The 13529-nt window shown below is 41.7% G+C and overlaps 1 protein-coding gene across 3 annotated transcripts in view; it reads right to left on the bottom strand.

The window, feature by feature from the left end:
• The window catches only part of SGK1 (serum/glucocorticoid regulated kinase 1), a 79448-nt gene that overhangs the window by 16050 nt on the left and 49869 nt on the right, over nt 1–13529 (bottom strand). For all 3 annotated transcript variants that reach the window (XR_007888926.1, XM_051613809.1, XM_051613807.1), the window contains exon 3: nt 12913–12988. Coding sequence is in view for 2 of the 3 variants with exons in the window: in XM_051613809.1 (XP_051469769.1) it covers nt 12913–12988 (76 nt within the window). In the remaining variant the exon portion in view is untranslated. The remainder of the gene's footprint in view (nt 1–12912; nt 12989–13529) is intronic.

Here is a 13529-nt window from a genome sequence, read left to right as displayed (position 1 = left end):
GCCCACCTCCTACAAGGCAAAATTTGACAACAGTTTTGCTCGCTGAGTGACTGGGCCAGACTGACTGACTCAAAACAGTGGTTGAAATCGCAGCCATTGGACTCTAAATCAAAATCAAATGCTGTCTTCTCCCAGTTTCCATGAGGTTTGCAAATTTAGCTCAAGTTTTGACCTGTTCCACAATTTTGCGTTTCTTGGTGCATTTTACAGAAATGACGCACAGGCAGACAAGGAGCAGAGAAAGGAAAGGAATTTCTCAGCAAGGAAGAAAATCTCTTTGTGCCAGTGTTTGAGATATGAAAGTAAAAAATTTACAACGAGCTGCATATGCTAGATTCATTTGAGTAGTAACTTTTTGCCTCTGCACAATGCTTTTATGATTTCACTTTACCTGCTTCAAAATGGATAGTACATGGTAGTGAAGTGTGCTCAGCTTTGTCTGGAGGTAGCACTCTGAGTTATTTTTTACAGACATCTTTCTCCTCTTCAGTATTATGTATAAATATATCTCTGGTTTTTTTTTCATTCAATATGTATTTACTCTAGCTTGCATAATTTTTCTAATTTGAACAGCATGCACCAAACTTAGGCTCTTTCATGTAGTTTGAGGTCTCACTGATGAAAGATCTGTAATCACTGAAGCCTCAGAGCAATCACCCTGGTTATTTCAAGTGTTTTTGTCTTTAGGTGCTGCAACCACAAGTAGTAAACTTCCAAGTCACTTCGGCTCTGTGAGCTGAGTCATAGAATAATATAAAAGGGCTTCTATTTGTGCATTTGTGCTCACTGGAACAAACTTATTTGTACAGTAATGACTAATGAGCTAGTGAACACATTTGCTACAGACAGCTTTACAGGAAAATGTTATTTGTTCTTGGGGTGCAAGGCTGTTATGATGTTAGAAACTGTGAGAACCAAGAGTAATTCATTAATATGAGTGTTTTTTCTTTATACACAGTTTTATTCTCAGATGTGGTATTTTTAAATATTGAAGATTATTATGAGTCTGAGACACCAGGCCCCAGTTTGTTGTATAAGCCTGTTTGTGGTGGCCAGGATAGGAAAACTTATTTGAGAGTTTCTGAGTATCTTGTGCCTTCCCCTTTAACAGTCTATCTCAAATCCTGTTAATTACGGGATTGCCTCAGTTTTTTGAAAACTACCTGTGGACCACATTGCACAACACAGCTGTAAGTTTTAAATTCACAAGCAACTGTAACAAAGCTAAGCTTTGAGTGTTCACTTTGCTTTTTCAAGAATGTTTTGAGACTATTATTACTTTTATAGCTGTGTTTCCTTTGCTTGACTGATGACTTAAAAAAAAATAAAATTGTGACTGCTTTTCAAGCCACCACCTGATGTTGAATGGTCTACCAGTACTGGCACAGGTTGAGAAACATGTCTGCATTGCACTAGACACTGACCATTACTGGAGATGAGATGTTGGGCCAGGTGGACCTTTGGTTGGACCTAAGTGGCAATTCAAATGCTCTCAAAGCAAATTAACAATGCTAAATGGATGAAAAACTGTTTTATCAATATATTAAAGCTATTGACTTCATCACTCGCTCTCATTTTCCTGGAAGATCTTTAAAAATATTTCAAAATCACATTTGACTTTGAGTTGGATCCACAGGAAGAAAAAGAAGTTTCCAGGCTGTATGCCCTCATTCATTGAGCATGGCTCGACATTCTGACACTTCTGTGGGACTGGCTTACAAGAAACGTGGAGCTACTGCAATGCTGGATTCTTCTCTCAACACAAAAGAGTTTAGACTGCTAGGAAAGAAAAAGAAAAAAAAAAGGGAACTGATGTGGGAGTGCGTGGGGAACTCCATATAGAAGGAGGAAGTATCTTGTGACTGATCAGGAAATAAGCACAAAGCATGTGTTTTGGTAGTATTTTCACTTGTTTTGGGGGCATTTCCATAGTGAACTGGAATCTGGCCCTGTGTGTAGGCATTGCTTCACTGCTGAGCAAAAGGCAGGCAGGAACTGGGAGCGAGACGCACCAGCTGTCAGCATGAGCACACAGCAACACAGCACAACAGCTGGAGGCAGGGCTTGAACAGCACCACATCTCCTGAAACTGCTGTGTTGTAGGATCATTTGGGGCTGCAAGAATCACAAACAATGCTCACACTTCTATAAAAGGAGAAAGCTATTTTCCACGTTGTTATTTCTGATGTTAATTTGTTTTCTTTTGCTTCCAAAACCTCTGGAATACAGTCCAATCTGGGCTAAAAGAACTCCAGGGAAGTATGCAAAGCACCAAGGTGCAAAGACAATTAAAGCCCTTTCTGATACTGTCTGGCAGGGCCCTTCTCTACCATGCAAAGATTTGACAGGAGAGAAGTTTAGCTCTCATCTTTCCATAGACGTTGGCAGGTCTGGAGTAAACTGCCAACGCTCATGATGTCAGGCCTGTTTGCTCCTTTCGTTTTGTCACACGACTTTTAATTAATTTATTTTTTTTCCAGAAGCCAAGGCGAAAAATATGACAGCTTTTCTTGTGCAAGTGAAGTTCTGCTTATGCATTAGCTTGTGTGCAAGTCGTTGTCACTCAGATCTTCGCAGAGTTGTGGGGAGGGTAGTGTACTTCCCTCAGTGCAATGAAGTAATTTTTAGAGGAAGTCCTTGTATGGACAGTTTATTCGTTGTTTTTAAAGACTCCAAATAGCATTTACAGGAGGACCAATTCACATTCCAGATTTGGTTCTCCTTATTCAGTCATTCCTCAGTCAGCTGGGAGGCAGAGGCGAGCTTGGATATGCTGGTGCAAGTGGGAAGCACAGAAAGCTGAGACAAAACCTCTGACAGGGTATTTTGGATCTCTCCCTCAAAGACAAAAATATAATGCTCCTACACAGTTATAAAGGGACTGAAATATATGAAAGATATTTTTCAAGGGGTGTCATGATAAAGCTCCTAAGCAACATCCTCAGTGAGGTGTAGAGCGAGGCAATTATTTGGAGGACTGACTCTTTTTGCCCTTGGCTTTCCACTTTCCAGAGAATGAAAATCGTTAGCTTAAATGGTTTCAAATATGAAACACCCCTATTTGCTAAGTAGATCATGCTAGTCTACATTTGTCCTGAATAATAATGTAACATTAGTGATAGGGGATAATTTTCTGCACTACCCCCTTGTTCTTCATTTTTGGCCTTGTTTTTCTTCCCACTGCTCCTTGGAGTGATCTTTTTTCCTTAGTCTGTTCCTGCATTTCACTGTCTCTTCTCCCTCAGGTCTTCGTGTCTTCTTGGCTGCTTCAAGTTGAAGTCAGCACTCTGAAAGCAACATCGTCAGCTACAGTTGCCTTCAGAGGAATATCATGAGTTCAAAGTAATCTTAAAAAATATTTCCAGTAAAAGAGATCACTTTCTCACATTTTTATTCCACAGGGTCGAGTCAAATAGAATATGGAAAACACAGTTTTGGCCACCCACTTCGGGAAGGATGTCAAGAAACTGGAGAGAGACACAGGGGAGGGGCTACCAGGATAGTCAGGGATCTAGTACACAGGACCACTGAGGAAAAGCTGAAGAGCTGGGCTTGTATAATCTGATGAAGAGGAAGCCAAAGGCAGTTGAACAGCAGCCTATGACTTCATGACAAGGACCTACAATGACACCAGAGCCAAACGCTTCTCAGTGGTAACAGAAGGTGTAAAAGGGGGCAAATGACAGTAAGATGAGTGTTGAGCTTGGACATTAGGAAACAAAATGCTCACTGGCACAGCTGGAGGAAACCCTGTCCCTGCAGATTTCTGAATCTCAACCAGGCAAAGCCACGCTGACCTGCCCCAGTGCTGGCCATACTCTGCCTTGGAATGTGATGGGTGACTCACAGGGCCCCTCTAAGCAGCACTATAACACTACAAAATTGTGTACTTCTCTAAAAACACTTAGTGTAGATTTCACCATGCTGTCTGTCAGCGAGTCCCTCCTGAACTGGAGGAGCAGGAAAATATATATTTATTTATTTGTTTTTAAGGAAAGGATCACATAAACCAACCTGAACAGTTAGAGTAATTCTGGCATAAGCAAAATACTTGTGAATAGCTCTAACTCTGGCTTTGAATTGTGTTTGTTTCACTCAGACACTGTCCCTTCACCTTTCAAGGCTTTTCAAAACTGTGTTCCTGTGGGTGCTGGAGGATGGGCAGGCAGAGGGCAAAGCCAAGAGCTGAGCAGACTTGTGCCCAGCAGAGCAGAACCTGTTGTTTCTGTAGTTAAAACTGTGTTGCAATTCGGATACATCTGTCATATGACAACAGACGTAAGAGGAAAAAGTTCGTGTGGATGGAAAAGTATCTCTGTCCCCCAATCAGGCTCCTGAGGTACCATCTAGTTCTAAAGTAGTCCTGCAGTTAATGTTCTATTTCATCTTAAAGGAAATGTATAGGCCCCAGGGCATGGCAGGTCACCCCGTATTAGAACATATGTTCTCAGTTCTCAAAAACAATGTATTCATTTTTAGGTAGCCAGGCAGCCTCCTTAGTTTTAGTGGGATGATTCACATCCATGTGATGATGCATGTGTGTGTTTATAGTATAAAAGTTCTCTATTTGTTGTTTCAATATTTATGAGTTTCTCTGAGTTACTCTAATGAAGTCTTTGTGCAAAACATTACTTTTTTTCTGGGATTGTCCGTAGGCATCCAGTGTTCCTTGTGGAGGGTTGTTTCTTTTAGAGTTTTCAATTACTTCTTATGATTCACTTATTTTTACCAGGATGTTTGAAATACTTTGTTTAGGGCATAGGTTGTAAGCCAAAAACTTGCATTTTGCTACAATTACTTTTAACATACTTTTGAACTTAGCTTCTTGTGCAGCTACCTTAAAAACAGTGGCAATTTCCCATCTATTTTAATTTGCAGTAAATGAGTTTGTGCCACTGTGTTTCAGGCTGACAAGAACTTGTCTTCTTCAGTAATTATCTCCAGACAATGTTGCTTGAATGATGTGATAGGCTAAATGAAAATGATAGTGTATCTCAGGTAAACTAAGCAATTTTGTTCAAACATATTAAAGTCTGAATATAGCAAAAGCTTTTTAATTCATTTCCCTAATCACTGAACTGATATTCACAAATTGTCTTCTGAGGTGTACGGTGACAAAGCAGATATAAGTATCTCCTTGAGACTACGGAGGATATGAAGGAATGATATGATGGTTGACATAATTTAAAATTAATCCTTTTTCATACTGGCAACTGAAATCTCACCGCTTACTCCCTTGGTTGCTGAGAATTGGGAAGGTTTCTGAGCCTTTAATACAGTCATAGGCATCTGTCATTGCTATATTTTACATTAAAAAGTTTGCAACATTGCCTTTTCTTCACATGGACGGAAGCTGTCTGTCTCCTGTGGAGGAGCTGGAAAAGCAACAGGTTTCTCTGAGGAAGCTTTCCCTTCTTCCCTAAAGCAATCAGTCTGAGGACAGTCAGCTCTCTGCCTAAGGCCTTGAAAGGTAATTAGGGGATAATGAATAGCAAGCCTTTGTTAGCTCTTCTGTCTTCTAAAACACATTTACCTCAGAGTGTTTGCGTGCTGTGGGAAATTAAATGTCACCCCTGTCAGGCTGTTGTGTTAGGAGATCCTTTTCTGCTGTGTGATGGTAAGGGTTGATGAATGTGCTGCGGTGTGGTACCCTACCTTGGTTAGGGTTCCCCCTTCCTGGACAGACTGCAGTCATCCAGGATTCTTTTGCAAAATACATTGCATAAAATACAATACAAAGAGACCTTGTGTTTGCATTACAAAAGACAAATTATTGTCTTTTTTCTTTGTAAGGAAGCAACATGGACACATTCCCAATTTCAAGGTCACATTTAGAAACAGCAAATAAAAAATACAGAAAAACCAGAGCAACAGAGTTTTGTTTTGTTTTGGTTTGGTTTTTTGTAGGGGCATCATTCAATGTGACCTTTTAAATTACTTTTAAAATATAAATAACCATTCTTTAAGTTAATTTCAATGCCTATAAAATACATAGTGATTGTTCTCCTTGGACAGGAGCCAAACAAGCCAAATTAACACCCAGGAGACTCCTAATACTCAGCTTCTCTTCTGTGCCACATTTTTCTAGAGCTTTTCTTTGTTCATATTGAAACATCCCATGCTTCTGTGTGATTTTTTGCTTAGCTGAATAACTGCAAAAAAGGATTGTGGATGATGCTCCTTGTACTGCTCTTCAAAAATGTAACACTCTCCTATAAGGCCTGGAGTTCTTTTCACTGGCAGGACTCCAGGTAAAAGGGATTCACATTAGGTCTTGCCAGCCAAGTTGTGGATCCCTGCTGGGGAAGCAGGACCTCAAACAGAATAGAGCTGCAGTTTGAATGCTGGCTGGAAAACACATTGTAGTACAGGAAATGCTAGAGCAAGAAAAAAGGTCAGCTCTGGCCATCCTTTTGGCTCCTGGAAGAGTAATGGATGTGGTGCCTCCACATTACTCTGCTGTTTTCTCTAGTGGCCTCTTTTCTATCCTCTTTCCCTTCCCCACCTTTCTGCCCCATCACTGCACCAATATACCAGTTCCTCTAGAAATCTTATCTACTGCCACACTCTAGAAGAAACCCTGTGGGGCCCTGGCTTGACTGATTTGGTACCAGTTTCCTTCACCATATCCTGTGGATGTTAAGCACCAGATTGATAACTCTATAGAACAGCAAACAAATGAAAAAATATTTAAAAATACAAATAACTAAGTCTGTGTTATATCTTCATGGGGTCATCTACGAGAAAACAGGACTCTAAGAATAATAGGATTATGCTTGTAACAAGGAAAGAAAGGACTAGAGGGATACTGAAGAATCCACATCACTGGAGGTTTTTAGGAAGAAGTTAAACTCAGCACATCTGGCCTTCCTTCATAGTCAGGTGAGAGAAAATGCAGGTAGGGACTGATTCTTCTCCTCAAACAGGAGTTCTCTTATAGGTCAGAAAAATGGTGGCTGTTCCTCTCCATTGCCACAAAAAACAGTGACAACCTGTGGCACCAACATCCACTTTGCAGAGGTCTGAAGTCAGGTGAGATTATGGTTTTGGTTTGTATTTGAGAAAATTCTCTTTGGAGCTACAAATACTGGCAACACATTTTTTCACCAAAAATTTAGAATGGGTGGTCACCACAGACCTGCCGAATTGCAGCATCTGAGCCTCCATGGAGCCCTGATGCTGCCTGACTCTGGCGGCTGCAGATCTGTGTGCAGCTGTCCTGCATGTAAACCTGGAATCACTTCACATGCCTTCAACCCAGACTGTTACATTTCTTTTTTAGTGCAAGTTTGGTATGACACATAGAGAGACATTTTTATTAACTGCAATTATCCTCAATTAGACCTTTGATCTGCTACTATATTGTAGTCTATACATGAATACATTAAAAGAAAATAAAATGTGAAATAATTAGCTTCTGTAAGTTGCAAAGATGAATTCAAAGCTGTGCCTTTAGAGTAGTTTCATCGCATTTTTAATTGTGCTAGCTTTTGTTTCAGAAAAAAGAGCTTCATTGGAAAAGATGAGGGAAAAGTAGAACAAAAGCTGATATTACATTGAACTGAGAAATGCTACAGGCTTGAAATTCTAATCAAAATACCAAATAGTTAGGTTTTGGGAAGTAAAACCTTAGTTTTCTCCAAGAGATCACATCACCAAAAAATACCAAGGCTGGTTTGGAGAGCAATTAAAAAAATGTTGTGTTGAAAGGACAAAATCAGCCAAGTACAATGGTCCACTGAGGTTGGAAGAGTGAGAAAAATACTACCATCTTGATAATCAGTCTGAAAACCAAACTCTTAGTTTCTACAGCCAGCTGAGTCAGACTGAGTTTCCCTACAGAGAGGCACTGACTTACTGCTGCATAGCCCAAGCACAGCTGGAGCACAATGTGCTGAGTGAGGGAGAGCAGGGCTGGAGAGAAGGACTGGGGCAGTGGGATGATCCTTACTCTTGCACTGCAGTCAGGTCTGCTCAGGGAGCTTTGTACGGGAGAAACAGGCTGAGAGAGTTGGGACTGTTCAGCCTGGAAAAGCGGAGGCTCCAGGGAGAGTTTACAGTGGCCTTCCAGTACCTGAAGCAGCTACAGGAAACTGGGGAGGGATTGTTTACAAGGGCTTGGAGTGAGAGGACAAGAGGTAATGGCGTTAAGCTGCAAGAGGGGAGATTTAGGCTAGACATTAGAAAGAATTTCTTCACTATGAGGGTGGTGAGACACTGGAACAGGTTACCCAGAGGAGTTGTGGATGCCCCTCCCTGGAAGTGTTCAAGGCCAGGTTGATGGGGTTAGAAACAACCTGGTCTAGTGGGAGGTGTTCCCGCCCATGCAGGGGGGTTGGAACTAGATGATCTTTCAGGTCTCTTCCAACCCAAACCATTCGGTGATTCTATGAAATACCATGTGTTTGCATTTTGAAAAGAGGTATGTTTAGGTATTATGTTTCTGCATCCAGTCTAAACTGACAAAAAACAGCACTGAATCAAGGGCTATGTGCTCCCAAATGGGGGGCACCCATCCAGTTTTCTTTAGTGCAAACTCCTCATGTTCAAAGTGAAGCTTTCTGGCACTCCCAAACAATAATACTCACCTGGAACTTCAGAGCTGAAATTCATGGGCTTAAAATTTTCACTGAACTGTGGAATAGTGTCATGCTGGCTTTTTTTTTTAGTTCCCACTGAGAAGGAGAAAGAATGTCTCCCTGTCCCTTCAGAATTTTGTATACAAGATGATTTACATCTACAGTGGTGGTTTTTTGTTGTTGTTATTGTTGGGTTGTTTGTGGGTTTTTTTGCAGTCTGCTCTATGGCTGGGCAGACTGTTTTCAATTTTATTGCATATCATGGTTTGCAGCACAATCTGCTGAAATTTGCAAAATGGAGCTGCAAGTTGAGATGCAGCACCTTGGGAAAATTTCCAGCAAAGGCCCCAATTATTCCATTTCTGTTTCTCTGGTTGATGTTCCCTTGAGGCACCATGTGTTCTCATTGGAGAAGGGGACAGTCCATTAATTCCCACAGTAAAGCAGATCTACCTATGCATTTATTCTGTAGATACACTGTCAAAAATTGAAACTATGCCTCAGCCTTCTCCATTTCTCCCCACTCTGTTCAGGGGGCTTTTAACTTCAAATTATAGTTGAGAGAATTAAATTACCAGTGTTATCAAGTGCATTAAGCCTGGAAACCAAACAGACTTATTATCTGTTGGTTTAGTTCTTGGATAACCACTGATACTGCCAGAGTGAATACCGTAGTAGGTGCAAAGTGACACCAAATCTAAGCAGGAGCAGTCTGCAGAGCTTTGGGCTAAGGAGCAGAAAATCAGGCCCAGCAGGTGCAAATACATATAAATCCCTTCCTTCCTTCCTTCCTTCCTTCCTTCCTTCCTTCCTTCCTTCCTTCCTTCCTTCCTTCCTTCCTTCCTTCCTTCCTGCCTGCCTGCCTGCCTGCCTGCCTGCCTGCCTGCCTGCCTGCCTGCCTGCCTTCTCTCCCTCCCTCCCTCCCTCCATCCCTTCTCTCTCTTTTCTTTTTCTCTTTTACTAGTGAGTTTCTAGCCCTCATGGTGAAATGTGATCCAAGCAAACTCTAAAACCTCAAATTAAAATAAAAAGTTCACCATGTTAAAGTTCAAGTGTGGGGAGGAAGAGAGGAAGACAGAGGAGGGTGAGGGTAGGTTACTTCATTAATGCTGATGTCTGGGAAGGTAATACCATGCCCAATGTTGAAATGCTGGTTTGAACCAGCTCTATAGATGTAACAATGAGAAATAGTATCTGGGAAGCAGACTAGGTTTAAAAAAATACTCTGTTTTGTAGCCTGCAGACAAAATTACTGGGAAAGATCCCAAATAACTTTGGTAAAACTGGTTGAGTAGACACTGTTGGTCTCATTATCAGCCATTAAAGTCATTAGTATAGACCTATTTACTATGAAGGTCAAAAAAAATAACAGAGAGCTGAGGTCTTGAACGGTAATATTTTAGGCCAGGGACAGCTGTTTTTCTCCTGGTGTGAGCTCTGTGTGGCACATGCAAGTGCTCACTGCTCAGACTAGAGTAATCCTGCACTGGATAGGCAAGTGGCACTGCCAGCTTGGTTGTGAAATGCTGACATGAATTTAATTGCGTAGACAAGAACAGAGGACTGAAAATGAAGTGGCTGTTAAGGTGAGCAGTGTTGCAAAAATCTGAAGCATTCCAAAATCAGTAGTCCAGACAGTGTTCCCGAGTTATAAAACTTAGTTTACACACCATTAAAAAAAAAAAAAAAAAATTATCAAGGTAAATTTGTTCTTCTTGCTCTCGTTTCAAAGTTTCCAGGTGCTTCACAATGTCACATTTTCTCCTCAGACACAAATATTAAGTATCTAAACACCCATCCCAGTCTCCCAGGTCAAGCAAGTACAGATATGTAAAGGCAACTTGAAATATCATGTGACTCATCTACTGGCAAGAATTGGCAAGACTGCTTGTAGGCCTGGCACTGCAATCTTGCAGGCATTAAGGATCACACATTTTTGAGCTTTATGTAATAGGCACTTCAGATCCAAATTATTAAGAACAATTTGAGATAAACGATGTAGAAAAGTAAGAGCTGCTTCTGGCTAACAACATGTCTTTGAGCTCAACGAACGTGTGAAAATGCAAAGCATTGCAGGGACAGTTCTCGACCTCCTGTGATTTGTTTGTTGCATTGGCACTGGTGCAGGGAGAGCGTTTCCCCTCCATGGTTTAAGAGCTGGTGGAGTTCTGACGAAGGCATTCTGTGAAGAATAGATAGCAATATCCTTTTGCTGTGCCACTGTTTAATGTTACACACAGTAATTCCAGATTATCCAGTGGCAGAAACCACAGAGGCTTTTGTTTCTGTTTCCATTTACTTCCAAGCTCAAGAGAGACATTATATGTATTTATATAAGAAAAATAATGTGAGAATTCTTTAAATGCTGGCCATAGTTTGAGTCGGTAGACAATTTACACTTTTCTTTCAAAGGTCACAAGAGGCTTAGGACAACTGCTCCTTCATTAAGACAGACAGATCTTTGATAAAGCTTTTGCAGATCATTTCAATAAATTATTTAAAAATTGCTTTATCATGGTGATAGCCTGCCTTTTCTTGCTCTTAATCTTCTGACCAAGGAATTATTTTGCCTGTTGCAATCATCCCCAAGGACACCCAATTTTGTTGTGTAAACACAATGCAAAATGGCTGAATCATAAGACTCGCTCTGCAGCCCAAAGCAACCCAGGAGTTCAAGCTTTTGCTTCAAAATGGTTTAAGTCCTCTGGTGTAATCAAGAGCCAGTATGTAACTGGAATACAAACACACTACTTGTCCTGACTGAGGGGATTATGCAGGTGCTAAACAAAATTACTTTTGATTGCTGTTGTAGAAACCTGGAAAGAAATGCTGCTTTAGCCCTCTAATAGCATTTTTACAGATGCCTAAGAATTGGCTACCAAGTTTGTTATGGTGAAGCAATCAGGTTTTAATCAAGTTCAATTAACTGATATGGTGAGGTAGTTATTAAATGTGTCTTCAGTAGGATCACTGGAAAAAATTGAAAACCAAAGGTGGTTTAAGATGTTATCCTAAGTGTCCCTGCTCAGGGTGTCACTGCAATCTCACATTGAAGGAACCATTTAGGGCAGTTGTGTCATGGCAGAAGAGGAAACTATGAACACTTTTTCTGCTTTAACTGAAATTAGCCTGACCTGGGTGAGAAAATGAACAGCACCCCCATCCCATCACCACTGCCAAGAAGTGGCCCCTGAATACTGTCTTTTTAACTGGGTCATTCCCCAGATCTGTTTTAACTTGTAGCCATCTCTGGACCCTAGCTGAGAAGACAGTAACTTCTGGTAGAGAGGGCAGGAGTGAGTGGGAGAGATATTTAGGGGCTATACACTGCATGTGCAGCTGGCAGAGGGGTAAAGCAGATCACTGGCCTATTGCACTTCAGTCAGAAGCAAGCACTGCTCAAATTTGTTAAATCAGTGGAGCTATTCTGTGTAGACTCCCATATTTTAGAAAAAAAAAAAGAAAAAAAAAGTAAAAAAAAAAAGAAAAAGAAAAGTGTTATGGCTGTAGCTAACATTGCTTGGGAATCAGGGTAACCTGCAACGTTCATACACCACAGTGAGATCTCACAAAGGAGCAAGTGTTTAGTTAGGTAAATGTATTTCTAAAGTTGTTTTGTAAAAGTTTATAATCTAAATCAGCATTTAATCTCTATGCATAGAAGCCAAGACTGGTTATAGGTCAGGGGCATTAACCAGGAGCATTAAGCATTCAAAATCAATGTGAGGAAGTGAAATATTTCCTCCTGACGGGGACAGAGGCTTCTGGGATGTTTCCCAAGGGGACAGTTGTAAAAATGGCAAAGAGAGCAGGAAGAAAATCCCCAAACCATTCAAGTGAAATCTGCCTCAGGATCTGACAGCTACTTCTTATGCTAGGAGCAGTTTATGTTTACTGGGGCATTTGCACTGTGTAACCACAGCAGTCTGGGGACATTTTTTTCTTGACTTAAAAGCAGTTCTCACATGTCATCCAACCACAGCACCAATAGTCTAATGCCAAAACATGATTGACAGCTTATGAAACAGACCTGCTGTTAATACTTTTGTTTCTCCTCATTATGCTGTGGCATAATTCCTTAGGAGCCTTTGTGCAGGAGACTGTGGGCTGGAGCCATCCCGCACACCAGTGAGTTGTTGTTGTCATTGTTGTTGACCAGCAAACACTCAGTGGGTGAGAGCCTACGTTTGGTTTTGACATGAAAAACACGCTTCAACTAAGCTTGGCCTGAGGACAGAGCGGTTCAGCCCCGAATGAAGGCTGGTCAGAAGCAGTCCCCCGCAGACAGCCCTGCCCGCCCAGCCAGCTGCCCGCCCTGCCGCGCTGCCCCTACCTGCCTCCTCGCCGTCCCACAGGGGCCTGGGCTCAGGCCCGGGCAGTGAGTCTCCTTTGCCATGGGGATCCTTCATCTGAAAAACAGAAGGGAACACGTCAGGTCAGGAGAGCTTCCTGTCATGCTGGGTTATTGCTTCACAACACTTCAGACCAAAATTATTTTCGGACCAAAGAAAACATGTTGGGCAGCAGCGCCAGGCCCCTCTCCAGCTGTTTCCATAATCAGGGGCAAACTGATGAGGTGCCAGATGCTGCGATCTTCCAGAAATGAGAAGGGGTCTGTGCTTAACTCTACTTCAAATTACATTTTTCCATTCAAAGTATGTGTGTTGGTTTTACCCCCCTGGACCAGATGGTTAGTCCCATTCTCCTGCCTTGGTCCTGCTGAGGGGCAGAACGGCAAAGAAAATAGCAGACTGGGTCCCAGTGGGGCTGTCTTCTAACATGAGGCTGTTTGCTGAGAGCCACTTTGCCCACTCTTTCTCCCAGGGCAGGGACAGGCCTAATAGGGATGGTGTTTGGGGTAATCCCTTCACATATCCTTGGGTGTTGCTGCTAGTGGGGAAGCTACAGACCCCTGTTCCCCTCCCTGATTGACACTTCATCCTCATTCAT

The sequence above is a fragment of the Apus apus genome, chromosome 3 (genome assembly GCF_020740795.1).
Source record: "Apus apus isolate bApuApu2 chromosome 3, bApuApu2.pri.cur, whole genome shotgun sequence".
Taxonomy (NCBI): Eukaryota; Metazoa; Chordata; class Aves; order Apodiformes; family Apodidae; genus Apus; species Apus apus.
This window is presented reverse-complemented; position numbering and strand designations above follow the sequence as displayed.